Source organism: Nyctereutes procyonoides, unplaced genomic scaffold (assembly GCF_905146905.1).
Source record: "Nyctereutes procyonoides isolate TBG_1078 unplaced genomic scaffold, NYPRO_anot_genome, whole genome shotgun sequence".
Taxonomy (NCBI): domain Eukaryota; kingdom Metazoa; phylum Chordata; class Mammalia; order Carnivora; family Canidae; genus Nyctereutes; species Nyctereutes procyonoides.
Window position 1 is genome coordinate 16,351,914 of NW_026575142.1, and position 15,611 is coordinate 16,367,524.

The 15,611-nt window shown below is 39.5% G+C and overlaps 1 protein-coding gene and 1 non-coding gene across 2 annotated transcripts in view; one reads left to right on the forward strand and one right to left on the reverse strand.

Moving 5' to 3' along the window:
• Positions 1-15,611, reverse strand: part of MYO3B (myosin IIIB) — a 384,379-nt gene that overhangs the window by 341,267 nt on the left and 27,501 nt on the right. Inside the window, exon 7 of the mRNA XM_055307747.1 lies at positions 6,909-7,054. Within this exon, the coding sequence (XP_055163722.1) occupies positions 6,909-7,054 (146 nt within the window). The remainder of the gene's footprint in view (positions 1-6,908; positions 7,055-15,611) is intronic.
• LOC129498985 (U6 spliceosomal RNA) lies at positions 10,282-10,388 on the forward strand. The gene has a single exon (XR_008662254.1). It is a non-coding gene; the product is annotated as a U6 spliceosomal RNA (small nuclear RNA).

Consider the following 15,611-nt stretch of genomic DNA (forward strand, 5'->3'; position numbering starts at 1 on the left):
CACAATCCACTGAAAATGGGACTAGACATCTCCCAAAGGGGGGGGCGGGGAGAAAAAGATTCATAAAAGACTACTGTTTTCCACTGGAGTATCTCAAAACTTTTTTTTTTTCCTGTTAGGCACTCAATAAATGCTAAATGATGCTAATTCTTCTAGCTTTTCTTGCTTTATGAGTGAAGCTGAGATTGTGAGGGTTCATTGCTCAAAAGGCCAATAGCTAAGTAACCTGGGTTGGTGAAGAGAAACTAAAATTCCCTGTGGCAAATCTAGCCTTACTGTGCCATTAAACACTCACCCCCCTCACTCATTACACTTCAACAACCATAGTTTAGTTTTAATTTCTTTTCCTTATATTTCACAGCCCTAAGGGAAAATGTCCTGTGACAATTCTGTAATAGTAAGACAATTACTGGTGACTCAGGGCTCCCTGCTGCCTCTGCATCCTCTCAGAGCTGAGGAGCAGGCTTCCCACGTCGGAACAATTTGGCTTGTGAATTAGTAAAGTCAGAATAAAAAGAATCTTTACCTTTAAAAAATGATAGAAATTCAAATGAAATTTGATGAAAACTCAGCCCAAGGATTCTGTCTCAGAACAAGAGTTAATTGTAGGCACTGGATCCCTGACGAAACCTTTCAATTAAACTCACAAATATTTCAACTGGGAATTTATCTTTTCTGAGCCCACCCCTACATCATCCAGGAACCTCAGGAATATCCTTTTTGATTTCTCCTCCTTGTTCTTCTTTTTTTGCTATCCAACTTCTTCCCTTTCCACCTCTGACAGTGAACAGGGAAGAATACAGTAAAAGTGCATTCTTCCTGAGAGAAAAACAAAAACAAAAACCCTGCCTTACAATTTAAGCATTCAACTGGAGCCTAAATCAGAGTGAACAGTTAGAGATGTCCTAGGTTAGAAGACATAGGCATCCCCAAATTCCCAGCACATTGTATTCCAAAACACTTTTGTGAATGGGTAGTTTAGAGCTTAGACAGCTTTTTTCCCATAAGCATAAAGTTCTAGAGATAGGCTAACTCCTCAAACTGAACCATAAAACTCTACTTGGCCACAAGGGTCTAATAATGCAAAGTGAAAACTTCAGGTGTTACACTGCCTCCTCCTAAATAATCATTTAAAATAGTTTCCATGAGAGAATATATGAGATGCCAGAAATAGATTTCCATTTACTCCAGAACGGAAGTGAGTTTTTCCCACTAAAAAAAAAAAAAAAAAAAAAAAAAAGGAAGATCAAAGGGGAGGGCATTCTAGCTATATTAGAAATAGCCCTTGGGCAGCCTGGGTTGCTCAGTGGTTTAGCGCCGCCTTCAGCCCAGGGCGTGAGCCTGGAGACCAGGGACTGAGTCCCACGTACGGCTCCCTGCATGGAGCCTGGTTCTCCCTCTGTCTGTGTCTCTGTCTGCCTCTTTCTCTCTCTCTCTCTGTCTTTCATGAATAAATAAATAAAATTTAAAAAAAATAAGAAATAGCCCTGATGTGGCAGGTGCAGGTTTTCCAAGGAGGTTAGGATAAGATAGGAACTTCTGGGTACCAGTAATGATAACCTGAAATGCCTCTCTGCTTTTATATAACTTACGTTCTACAATTCTTTAGTTCAAACACTTGTCTTGAGTGTTCCAAATTAGGAACTAGAAGGCAGTTACTTAAAAGGAAGTTTGGAAAAGGAAGGGATTTTTGGTTTGGGGGTCATAAATCAATCAATGAGCCAAGGAAGACCTATGTTCAACTGTGATGACACTCGTGATTTCTGTTCTTTAACTTCATGGCTGACACAATCATTGATGCTAATAAAATGATCTCAGGTTTATAGTGACAGTTTAAATTGGGAACAGGGAGAATGATGCTGGATTATAAGCTTCCTAAAGACTGGGGTGTCCTATTTAATTCTGTATACTCCAGTCCCCTAAGTGCTTACCTCGTAATTCATCAAACAAATAAATATAACTTAAAAAGGGCCTTAACTTTTCAATGTACAGCTGACCCTTGAATAACATGGGCTTGAATTGAGTAGGTCTTATTTATACGCAAATGTTTTTTCAATAAAGAGTACAGTACTGTAAATGTACTTTCTCTTCCTTATAATTTTCTTAATAACATTTTCTTTTCTCATTTACTATATTGTAAGGACACAGTATATAATACATATAGCATACAAAATATATGTTAATTGACTGTTTGTTATCTTGTAAGGCTTCCAGTCAACAAGCTATTAGTAGTTATGCTTTGGGAGACTCAAAAGTTAAATACAGGTTTTCAACCATGGATTCCCACTAATTCCCATGCTGTCCAAGAATCAACTGTAGTCACAAAACATGTGGGCTTTGGAGTCAAAGTTCTCAGATTCAAACCATTTTCCTCTATAGATAGGTACATAACCAGGGGCTTTCTCCCTGAGCTTCCAGTTTTTTCCTCCAGAAAAAAGGGTGGTTGGTGATAGTATCTACCTCACAGGGTCACTGTAGGAATTGATGCATTTATATTTGTGAAACACATAGCACTGTACCTGCCAAATAGCCCTAAATCTATTATTTTTTCATCATAGTTTAGCTATCGTAGATTTTACCCCAAATTAGTTTCTCAGGAAATTCAGACAACATGAAAGTTGATGGTATAGTGAGTTGAATAGTGGCCCCCAGAAGATTTGTTCACTTGGAGCCTGAGAATGTGACCTCATCTGAGATACGGGCCTTTTACAGATATGATTAAGACAAGGGTCTTAAGATTAGATCATTCTGGATTAGGATGAGTTTTTCTAAAACCAGTAAGTGTCCTTATCGGACATGATAGAAAAGACATAGAAAGACAGGGAAGAAAGTCACATCAAAATGAAGGCAGAGATTATAATTATACTGCCACAAACCAAGGAATACGAGAAGTAACTAGAAGTGGGAAGGGGCAAAGAAGGATTCTCCTCTTTGCTTTCAGAGGAGCACGGCTATGCCAACATTTTGATTTCGGACCTCTAGTTTCTAGAACTGTGAGAGAATATATCTGTGTTGTTTTAAGCCATCAAATTTGTGGGAATTTGTTACGGAAGCCTTAGGAAAATAATGTACAGTTTAGGTACAGTTTGAAACAACCTAAGTTTGGTGATGAAAACAAGTCCAAACATGAGCTGGTAATTATCATGAGTTCTCTTTTCAGTGTACTGCAGGGAAACTTCTTTTTAGGAAGGGAAAATCACTGGCTTTGGGGACTAGAATGTTCAGGCCATTCTGTCCCATCCACTCCCAGCCGAAGACATTTTGGCTAGGAATCTTGAAAATATTCTGCATTTTTCTACAAGGAACAAAGTGCAAGTACTCAATGTGTGGGAAGACAGTGGAAAGAGTCAGCCTGTATTTGGCCCCAAATAAATGGACCGGCAACACAACTTTTAGTCCTTGTCCAATAAATACACTCACACTGATCCCCACTGCCTTTCTGACTCCCATCTATGGAGATCAAAGAGGTCATTAGCCAAAGATTCCAAACTAAGGAAAGATATCTGGTTGCCAAGAGACAACATAATTGTGTATTTCTTCTAACTCTATGGCTTGTTATAATTACATCTATGAAACAGATGTCCTTTTAAAGTGGAAAATATATCCAGGTCATCTGCAAGATCCTTCTAAGTCTCTGAAATTTTAAAGGAGTCCTCAGGAGAGAGTCACCAGAGAGACGTTGTCAAATCCACAGATGCCCAAAGAAACAGTTTTCATTCTTTTCTTCTCTTCTAACTCCTAGAAAAAAATAGCAGCAAACAGAGCAGCGACTGTCAGAGAAGGGTGACTTTTTTTGGAGCAAAGGCGTTAGACAAGATGACACATACTGACAGGTTCAGCAAATAGTGGATGCTGTCACAGTCAGCAGATAATTTGTATGTGTTTGTGATGTAGGAAAGACTGTGAGTCACGCAGTATTTCAAAGACAGGTCACAATTACTCCATGTGTCATCTTCTAATGTGAAGGTCAAAAGAAAGAAGGTGCTCCAAAAGAAATGGAAGCAGAGAGAGAAAGAGCAAGTCAACCACATCCAGGCAGGTCTTGCTTCATATTTCCTGATAGCGTCCACGGAACCTATAGAATTATCTGCTTTGTTGACATCTGAGGCTTTCACCTCATATGTAACAAGCACTTCAAAAAAAAAAACAAGCACTTCATTAACTCCTAAGTCCTTTGTAACCTGTGAAAGTCACATCTTCCCTAACTCAGTAAAGATTTTCTTTTCTTCCCTTATTTTAGTAATTTACTCAATTTGTTTCCAGTAAAGGAGACTGTAAGCAAGAAGTAAGTAAGGAAAGCCAAAGGAGGAAGCCACAGTGTTCAGAATCCCAGAATACTCTGAAATGGACCTCATTGTCCAACTGAAGGGAATTCTAGAACACCAAAAGCACTCATAACCAATAGGAAAAAAATAAACAGAAGCCAAACGGATTCAAAGGATTTTTGTCATTACTTGTCAATTTCTTTTCTTTCTCAGGAGAGAAATGCTGAGAGAAGGAGAGTAAGAGAAAGAACCCCATGAAACACACAGGTAAATAATCTGAGTGCCTATTTAAAATATATAAATGCTTAATTTCTCTAATCTCTAACAAAGAGCTTTTCTGAGGAAATGTACATTTTTAGCACTCAAAATTAAAATAGTATACACGTGCACATACATGCTTGGTCAATCCAAAATACTTCATAAGAGAACTGCATGATTCTGACAGGGTAATTTTTAAGCAAATAACTTGATGAGTATAAAAAGATAGTATATGCAAGTATGCTGCTTTTTTTTTTTTTTTTTTTTTTTTTTTTACCTCCATTCTTTCTGCCTAGGAATGTCAAGTTGGCTGTTAAGGCTGGGACAACTCAAGTGTTCAGCACATATAATCACACTGAGGATCTGACGACTGATTATTATTGACATTACCTAATTCAATCTGATTCATCACTTGTGCAAGACCAAGAAATGGTAAAAGGGCAGGAGGTTACATTAGGAGGAGAAAAAGAAAGTTTCAACCTATCTTAGGATAAGAATCCTTGTTGCCCCTAAGATCCTTTTCTAGCAATTGTCCTGTTCCTGGGGTTCACTCTGTCCTGAGGGAGGCAGTGGGAGGGTTTGGTTATTTGTCCTTCAGCTCTAGAAGCTTCTCCCAAGATAGAAGAAGTGAGGTGTAGAGATTACTAGAGATCAGAGATTTGGCTGGGCACAGAAGCTCAGAGGAGGCACAGGAGATAAAGATTCTATTTAAACACACACACACACACACACACCTCTAAGCTGCCTCATATTTACTACCTTATGAAATTTCTGAACAGGTGGTCTGTACACAAACACATACTTTAAAAACATAGAAAAGTACACCCATGTAGATGATCTCTTATCAAAAGTACATATATCTTGCTAATTAGAAGCCACACCTTAATTCTGTTCTTTGGGAAATTATTTGGTCACAGTAAATAAATGATGACAAGTAAATGATTTGTAAAATATTAAAGCATACACACAAATCATCCCAAATTCCATTTCTCATTTTCTGACATGTTACTGCATACAATACTGTCCTTCCTTCCTTCCTTCCTTCCTTCCTTCCTTCCTTCCTTCCTTCCTTCCTTTCTTTGACAGAGAGAGAATGCACACAAGCAGGTGGAATGGCAGGCAGAGGAAGAGGAAGAAGCAGGCTCCCTGCCAAGCAGAGAGAGCCCTATGCAGGGTTTGATCCCAGGAACCAGGTTCATGATCCAAGCAGAAGGCAGACACCAACCAACTGAGCCACCCAGGCGTCCCGGTCCTGCATTCTTACGTCATTTTGAATGATCACCATACTATTAATTTTAAGTCAGTTGCTTTTGTCATCTATTCTTCTAATTGCCTGGACTTGTTTTTGTACTTTGGCAAAGGCAAAAAGACCAACCCAGACTTGGGTGAGAATCATTTTTGGAATAATGGTGGGTGGTTATTCACATCTGGATTAGGTATAAAACGATAACATTATGATGATGAATGCCACAGAGCCTCATCTGCATATAAATAGACCTAATCAGAAATGCAAATTGCAATCAGAAGAAATTTTTAAAGGCTGTGTGATTGTGCAGATAACGAAAGGTTAACGCTTGCATTGTTAAAGTAGTTAAACAGCTCAGGCTCCAGCTCCGGCTCAGCCTGCCCAGAGTCTTCCTTTGAAAGAGAAATGTGGAGGGTACAAATCTCTTAATCTGCAACCTGGCCAGGACAGAACTCTCTGATTGCTTGGTTTTCTGTAACTAGAGGCTTAAGCAGCCAAACAGCAGCCTGATTCTGCTGCAAGACAAACCACCAAACCTCTTGTACAAACCCCTAATGAATACATACAATAGAAAATATACTGGTATTTAAATACCCTCCAAAACAGACCTCTTTCAGCACAATGTCCCATTGAGATGGAAATCAGGGGATGGAGACAAGGTCTTATAAACTGATTCACTTTTCTGACATTTTTTAGTGCTCTCAAGTGGATATGAAAATATAATACATGTTTTTTATCCTCAAATTTTCTTGAATACTCGAGAAAGATTCAAACAGAATGATCAGATGTGATTATACAATTAAAAAGAAAACACTAGTATTTAGACAGATTACTTAATCCAAAATCGCATGTTTAGTCCTGCAAAGCATAGTGAACAAGTATCGGAAAAATCAGAGTACTGAAAATAAATGCAATGGTTACAACACAGACCTTTTATTTCTTGGGATGTGCTATCTTTTAGGAATATCCATCCTCTTCCTTCCTCCACCACACCACCCAGCTTTTCCCCAAAAGAAATACATTTTACAATTAGGCTTTCTCAGGTTTGGCCAGAAATTGTTTACGAACTATTTATTATCCCTCTTAAACAGCCCTCTCACAAAGGACTAATGAGCCAAGAGCGCCATCTTGTGTCCTACCTTGGAATCTTAAAAAGCGTTTTCACAGGATGCATGTCAAAGAGGGGAGGGTCTCCGTCCCCCAGTTCAATAGCTGTGATCCCCAAGGACCAGACGTCACAGCGAGCGTCATAGGAAGAGTCATACTGCTGCTCACAAGCAATGACCTATCAGACAAAAGCAAAACACATCAACCCCAACTGGTACCTGGGATGTCCTAAAAGGCAAGGGCATGATCTTAGCCCCCTCTTATTTCCTTTGGTTACACTGAGAGTGAATCCCAGGGATAATAAGGTATGTATTATCTTGACCTTATTTGTGTGACTGACTTATCATCTGGTATGCTCATTAACTTTTTAAAAATGTGTCATTTCAGTACAACAAACATCCATTGAACCCTCCAGGTACCAAGCACAATGCAGGTAGAGGCACAAGGGTGGATACCTCACTCAGCCTGCTCTGACATTTCTTATGGAAAGGCTTTGTCTGCGTCCTTCACCTCATTACCAGCTGCTGAATTCAACAGCAAGGAACAGTTTGCAAAGATGCTTGTTTCCTGCACAAAATCCCCAGGAGTGTGGCCAATTGAGCAGAAAGATGTTTGGAAGACTGATGCACTAAACATAAAATAGGAACCACTCCCTCCCATCCCTTTTTTCTAAGAACACTTGCCCCCTCCTCAAACCCCAACAACTGGTTTGTATTTCAGTAGCAGCTACCCCTTCAGTTATTGGCCTTATTGTGTACAAGAGCAGCAGAACCAGAAAATGCCCCTGGGCTTGTCCCTGGATCTGGGGAACATGGAACCCTGTGGGGAAATCTCTATCAACTTTTTGATAGACAGGAAAAACCCCTCCACTGAGACTCGTGGCTGTCACGTGGGGTTGGAAGAAGGCGGAGGTGAACCAGAAAATGTCGAAGAACCAGGTGTCCCTCCCTATTTGACCTAAAATTTGCCTTCTCAACCAAGGATGACCCTTGGCTATGGGCAGGTAGGAAACTGTGAAGGTCTGATGATGTACTGCTCCACACAGCCTATGAGGTAGGCAAATGACAACAGTGAAGAGCACTGAGGGGACAGAGTGAAGAGCCTGCCTGCCCTGTCCAGCCGCCGGAAGGTACTTGGCTTTGACTCTGAGTAAAATGGGCCAACTGGCTATAAGAGCAGAGTGACAGATTTGGCCTACATGTTAGCAAGATCATTCTGGCTGCTATGCTGAGGATACATTAAAATGGGACATGAGTAGAAGAAGCAAAACCCACTTAAAATGCTCCTACAAGAATCCAAACTAAGACAGTAAGAAATAATCAGACTGATTATATAATCTTGAAGGTAGAGCCAACTAGATTTGTTGACTGGGGCTTATGAGAAAGAGGAGTTGAAAATGAGTCGACAGTTTTTGACATGAGCAATTCCAGAATGGAACTGGTATATGATGAGATGGGGAAGACAGAAGGAGAAGCAGCTTTAGATTAAAAGGCATGTCCATTTAAGAGATGGTTAAGTCTGAGATGCCTATGAGACTTCCAGATGGAGAAGTTCCTTTTAGCCAGGTAAGTCTCATACCGACTGACCTAGAGAATAAATGTGTGTTGTTTTAAGCCTCACGTGTGCAATATTATAATGGCAGTGACAGAAAACTATTATATACCTGCTCTTTGCCAGACCCACTTAATTGGACTTGCAATGCCAAATATGCCTACCATCTTTCCTGAGAGCTGGTGCTCTTGCTACTATAATTGTCCTCCACCTTTTCTTCAGGGAAGAACTGAAGTACATTCTTTCATGTACCTGCATCCCTGGTCTGATCCAAGCTCCATCCTCTGAACAGACTAGCCTGACATAATATTCTGCCATACTTTTAATACATGATTTTCTTTCTTTTTTAAAAATATTTAATTTATTCATAAGAGACACACAGAGAAAGGCAAAGGGAAAAGCAAGCTTCCTGCAGGGAGCCCAATGTGGGATTTGATCCCAGGACCCCAGGATCATGAACTGAGCCAAAGGTAGATGCTCAATCCTAAGCCACCCAGGTGCCCAAATGCGTGATTTTCAAATGTGCATTCAAATTAAAGTTCAAATAATTCCAACTTTGGAAGCAGAAGCTATTTCATAAGCACCCCAAAACCTCACTTTCATACCCCAATCAGGTGAGAAACACCACTATTTATTGCCAGAGAAGGCTATTCAACACCTTCCCTTTCAGAAATTACTTTTCTAAACATGTGGAACAAACATAATTTTAGACCTATCAATCAGCAAATAGCTCACCATTCTTACATGTTCCTATGAGGGAAAGAAAAATAAGACTCTGTCCTTCCCCAACAAAAGCTAAGGCCAATTACAATTTAAAGTGAACCTATAATAAGTAAATGACAAACCATGTCAACTCTAAGTGTCCTAAGACAATGTGTACTAGCATGTACACATTGTACAATAAAGGATATGAGCTCCAAATGCTTGGGATACTTGGAGGGAGACCATGCCAGGCGAAACAAGACAACAAAAAGTATCTAGTGCCCCCAGGTCCACACCTTCTGGGAGAAAATTCAAATCAGCTTCTAGCCATTGTGGATGGGACACAGAAGGCAATTCCAAGAACCCATCCAAATGTGGGAATGGAGATATCCTAACGTTTCATAAATGCAGTCATAAAATATTCAAAACATTTATGTGGTTTCAACTTCTCTTTACAGACAGACATTATCTTCAGTTCTATATGATTAATAGAAATGTATCTTTTGGGAAAATTCTCTTCCCAAAATTTCTCTTGTAATACAACAAAGAAATTCTTTAAGCTTGGCTTTCCAAAGAAGTTTACAGAAAAATTTCCTACTAAAATAATTCACAAATAATTACTGAGTACCCATGAGTCAGCATGGTACTAGGCCCTAGGGAAAGTTAAATCCACACTGAATTTAATCTTCATAATCATTCTGTGAGGTAGGTGCTACCATCACTTTGCATAGATGTGGAAACTAGGGATAGCACAGTTAAACAGCTTACTCACAGCTAGTCATTGTCAGGGTCAGAATTTGAACCCAGGCAGAGAAGAGACAAGTAAACAAATTATTGTAATATGGTAAGTGTTCTACACAATAAAGGTTAAGTCCAAAGAATGGCTGAATTATTAGCTTCTAAAAAAATTAAAAAAAAAAAGAATTATTAGCTTCTGCACTCATATTTTGAATAAATTAACCAGGTTTCTTGAGATTTTTATCACTTAAACTCCCATCTCCTCAGAAGCAGTCTCTGGTAGGACCAATCCTTCACAGAAGTAAAAGACCTTTATGTGGGCTACATGCGTGATGGGATTCATAGATGCATCATGATTAAGGTCAACACATCCTGGATCTAGTTCCTTATCACTAACATCAAAATCTACAACTAGTGCTCACTTCGGCAGCACATATACTAAAATTGGAACGATACAGAGAAGATTAGCATGGCCCCTGCGCAAGGATGACACGCAAATTCGTGAAGCGTTCCATATTTTTTGAGAAATCTCACAGAGGAAGACATAGACATGGCCAACATGCACATGAGAAAATGCTCTGCATCACTTGCCATCAGGGAAATACAAATCAAAACCACAATGATATACCACCTCACACCAGTGAGAATGGGGAAAATTAACAAGGCAGGAAACAAATGTTGGAGAGGATGCGGAGAAAAGGGAACCCTCTTACACTGTTGGTGGGAATGTGAACTGGTGCAGCCACTCTGGAAAACTGTGTGGAGGTTCCGCAAAGAATTAAAAATAGACCTGCCCTACGACCCAGCAATTGCACTGTTAGGGATTTACCCCAAAGATTCAGATGCAATGAAACGCCGGGACACCTGCACCCCGATGTTTCTAGCAGCCATGTCCACAATAGCCAAACTGTGGAAGGAGACTCGGTGCCCATCGAAAGATGAATGGATAAAGAAGCTGTGGTTTATGTATACAATGGAATATTACTCAGCCATTAGAAACGACAAATACCCACCATTTGCTTCAACGTGGATGGAACTGGAGGGTATTATGCTGAATGAAGTAAGTCAATCGGAGAAGGACAAACAGTGTGTGTTCTCATTCATTTGGGGAATATGAATAATAGTGAAAGGGAATATAAGGGAAGGGAGAAGAAATGTGTGGGAAATATCAGAAAGGGAGACAGAGCATAAAGACTTCTAACTCTGGGAAATGAACTAGGGGTGGTGGAGGGGGAGGAGGGCGGGGGGTGGGGGTGACTGGGTGATGGGCACTGAGGGGGACACTTGACGGGATGAGCACTGGGTGTTACTCTGTATGTTGGTAAACTGAACACCAATAAAAATTAATTTATTAAAAAAAATCTACAACTATTTTTTAATGAGAAAAAGTCATCTCATTCTCCCTAGCACAGCATTCTCATTTCTAGGCAAAATAAAGCTGAGTTAAGAATGCTTAGATAGTCCACTGGTCTTTAGTTCCCTTGCCTCAAGGAGAACGCAACCTTTCAAAGTGCTCTCTGAATCAGATGTTCCAATATTCTACTAAGAAAAGGAGCCTGACAATGGCAAATAAGTATACTGCGCTGAGACCAAGTTTCCCAGGTTCTGTAAGTCATATTGAAGGAGTGGAGAGAGACAGATTGAGATGGCATGGACTCAGGGCCAGGACCCCCAACACCTCATTCTCTCATACCTCGACCACCACAAGGAGACATGCTCCTTGACCTCGAGTCTGCTTCAGTCATAGGAGTCTAAATGATGTGGGTCACAGTGGAACAGAGAGGATAGAATAGGTGTAAGAGGGAGCTCAAGGGAAAACCTGCAGGACTTAACAGAGAGGGATTTAAAAAAAAAAAAAAAGATTTTATTTATGAGAGACAAAGAGAAAGGCAGAGGAAGAAGCAGGATTCCTGAGGGGAGCCTGTTGCAGGACTCAATCCCAGGACCCAGGGATCGCAACCCAAGCTGAAGGCAGACACTCAACCACTGAGCCACCCAGGCGTCCTTGGAGAGGGATTTAATATGGGAGGTTAGGGAAAGGAATGCACCCAGAAAGACATTTTGATCCTGGGTGATCAGAAGAATGATGGTGCCACTGGAGATATCAGGAAGAGAAGTCAGTTTGGCAAACAGTATAACAAGTTCAACCCCTCACCAGATACAGAAAAATCACTTGTGTTCTTCGGAACTCACTTTTTTTTCACATGTAAATGCAATAAGAAAAGCAAAATTCTATTAAGATCAGAAGCAGAATATATGCTAAAGGGTAACAATAAAATACATGTTTTCAGTGACTAGTAAGTATATCTTACATTTCAGAACTCTATACATTGTAATCTTCCCATTGTCAAATGCGAACACAACTAGTCAAAATTTGTAGTTTTAAAACACAGTTGTAAGTACCAGAAGCAGATATCAGGTTACCATGAATTTTAACAGATTTGTGTATCTATTTTAATCCAGTGTTGTGAATAGAAAGCCTGCTAATTTTATAAAGAATGGATTCTCCAGAGTTGATTTCAAAGTCCTACTGCATGTTGGGAGGTTGATGTGAAGAGAATGTGCCTTCTAGAGTGTCCCATGAGACATGTATATGGACAGTTACAAAATGTTTAGTGTACCTGGCAAAGGCTAAGAGCATAACCTTAGATGAATCAAAATAGAGACAGAGTCCTAGTGCAGTAGTTGCTAGTGCCCTAATGGCTCCAAGATTAAAATATTATCTGAATCTCAATGAGTTTCAGGGTTATATAAATCCTTACATACTTCTGCAGAGCCACTTTTAACAATCCTCAAGTCTCTGGCATATCACTGAGTATTTATACTATTTCTGAGTTTTAATAGTTTTATCCACTTGGTGTTAATCTACTATTAACCTCATCATTTTTTTAAAATGTTTTTTTTAAGATTTATTTATTTACTTAGAGAGAGAGAGAGAGAGAGAGAGAGAGAGAGAGAGAGAAAGGCAGAGACACAGGCAGAGGGAGAAGCAGGCTCCATGCCGGGAGCCCGACGTGGGATTCGATCCTGGGACTCCAGGATCGCACCCTGGGCCAAAGGCAGGCACCAAACCACTGAGCCACCCAGGGATCCCCATTTAAAAATGTTTTAAAGGGGCCAGAGCCTTGATGATATCATCAAACTGACCCCTGAAGTAAACGTAAGTAACCCAGGGTAAGGATTATTTCTTATCTTTCTTCCCTTCCTGTTCACAACAATTTGTGGCACACTTCAAAGAAGCTGTGTTGAAAACTCTTCAGATTGGAATCAGAAAGTCTGAATTACATTATTTACCAGCTGAGTGCCTTTGGGAAAGTCCCTTGAAAACTCTGAGCTGAAAAAAAAAAAAACAAAACAAAAAACAAAAAAAACTCTGAGCTGAGACTTCTAGTTATAGGGCTCTCACTTTCTACATCTATAAAACGAAAAAGTGGGAATGAATGAATGATCTCTGCTATCCCTTCCAGCTCTTATTCTCTTATGGCTTTACAGTTTCCAAGTAAGTTTAGCATTGATCTCAGAGAGGCTAACCTCTCCATGCAAATTGGCTAGAGTTAACAGGTTATTGTGGAATGTGAACCAGAAGGCTGGCACCTTAGAGATTTTATTGCCAATATTTTGTAAAAGGCCTTAAGGTCTATGAAAAGATGCTGGTGCTGTGATAATGCCTCTGTTAGGGAAGATGAGCTTCAGTGACAGAGCAGTTGTTTAGATGCTGGTTAATGGAGCATGTCTGGGTTCGTACCTTGAAATGGGAACTTACAGCTTTTCTGGTACACTTAACTACACTGGTGCTTATTTTAGGAAGAAGAAAAGCACTAATGCTTGGATTACTAGCAATATCTATGCGTTAGCAGACATACTGCCCAATGGCAATAGCTATTTTACCGGGAGGTGGGCCTGAGCCTCCCAAATATCAGTCATTACCACCTTGGCTATCAAAAACTTTTCTTTCTGGAAGGGCATGAGAACAAGAAGTAAGCTTTCACTAACAGTTTAGCTCTACTGGTCTTTGGAGCAGAGTCAATCTTCCTTGTTAGGGTAGTTCTCTTTGCTTTCTTCCGGCTAACAAAGTTCCAGACTCTCTAAATCTGTCCTGTCATTCCTTCCCACCCCACAGAGGGAGTACCTCCTCCCCTCTCCTGAAGAAGTTAAGGGGGTAAAACTAAACCCACAACTTGATAATACAACTGCTTTGATATATATCATTTCCTCATCTACCCTTGGGAGTGGTCAGCTGATTTCTGTTGAGGATGGCTGACCCTTTCCTCAGTTACCAAGGGAATGGCAAAGAAAAACAACTGCTAGTACCTCTTGTATTGTAGAAAAGGTTTGTACTTCTGGCTGATAAAAGAAAATCCCAGAGCCAGGCATTTTCATTTTGGTTTTGCCATCCCCTTACTAGATTACTTTAGCAAATTAATCTCCCTGTACCTCTTCCCATGCAAACCAAGCAACCCCTTTCCCTGGGCCTTGTCTGACATATTGCTTGTGAAAATGCTGGTTATCCAGATTCTTCTATGGCATCAAAAGCTAGTTGTAGACATCAATGGGTCACTGATGTATGGGTAATATCTATCTTATTTACTTTAACCCTTTTTGCATTTTCTAAAGTGTCTAGAGGAAGCATGAATTATTTCTATAACAAAAAGCAAATATCTGGTTTTTTTGTCTTGAAAATATAAATGAGTATTGAAAAGTTTGCCTAAATTTTCAAGGATGTATTTCATTCATCCAGAGTATTTGCTGGCTGTTGAGATTCTTCATCAACAAATTAGAAGGTTAAAGACAGTGTCTCAGTCATAAAACTAGGTTCCCATGAGATTAATACAAGAAGAATTAAAGAAATTCCTTCCCAACAATATTCCTTTCTATTGTAAGCACAAGGCTACAGGTAATACTTTCACTTTCTCAAGCTATCACAATCCCTTGAAGTGCTCCATGATTATAGTTTCATTTCAGCCTAGAACACGAGTAGGGCTTGCTGATAAAGCTCTGAAGATAGAAGTAAGATCCACTTTCTATCTCTTGCAAAAAGACTTGGAACCTGAGGGGACAAAGCAGTCTCTCCTCATCTCAAGGTCTTTATTATCTGAAAAGAACACCTGTATTAGATTAGATATAAAGGGGATAAAAGACAGTAACACATGAGCTCCTGCATTCAGAAAACCTAGATTTCTCCAACAAGATATTTAACTTAAACCATTTATCAAGTTATATATCAAAGAGCTGGTAGGCTGAAAACTCTTTTAATAATGTGATTTTAATCAATACTTTCATGCAAGTAGTATTATAGGAGCACCATCTAACAAGGAAAAATGTTTTTTATTCTTATAAAAAATAACTTACCAAACTTAAAAAACAATAAATGTTACTCAGACTATCTCATCTTCCGACTAACATTTTAAAATGTCTTAAAAATGCAGTTAGGTTTGCCTTACATGTTCTGATTTCTCACCTTACTAGAATTGGTCATGTGATCCAAAATTATAACCAAAGCTCAATATTAAAATTTCATTCAAGTATGCAGGCAAAATGCTGTTATTTCAAGAGCTAAATTCAGCTTTAAAATCGGCAAGGCAAATAGACCTAAAGCTATTAATCCCTGGCTGACCTTGAGCCCAAAAAAATGTAGTCAACACACTGGCAAATAAGATGTTGAAAGGTATAGGCAGGCAAATAGGATTCCTAGTTTTGCTTATGCGTTTTATGCAGCATAATTGATATATATTATTGATCTTTTT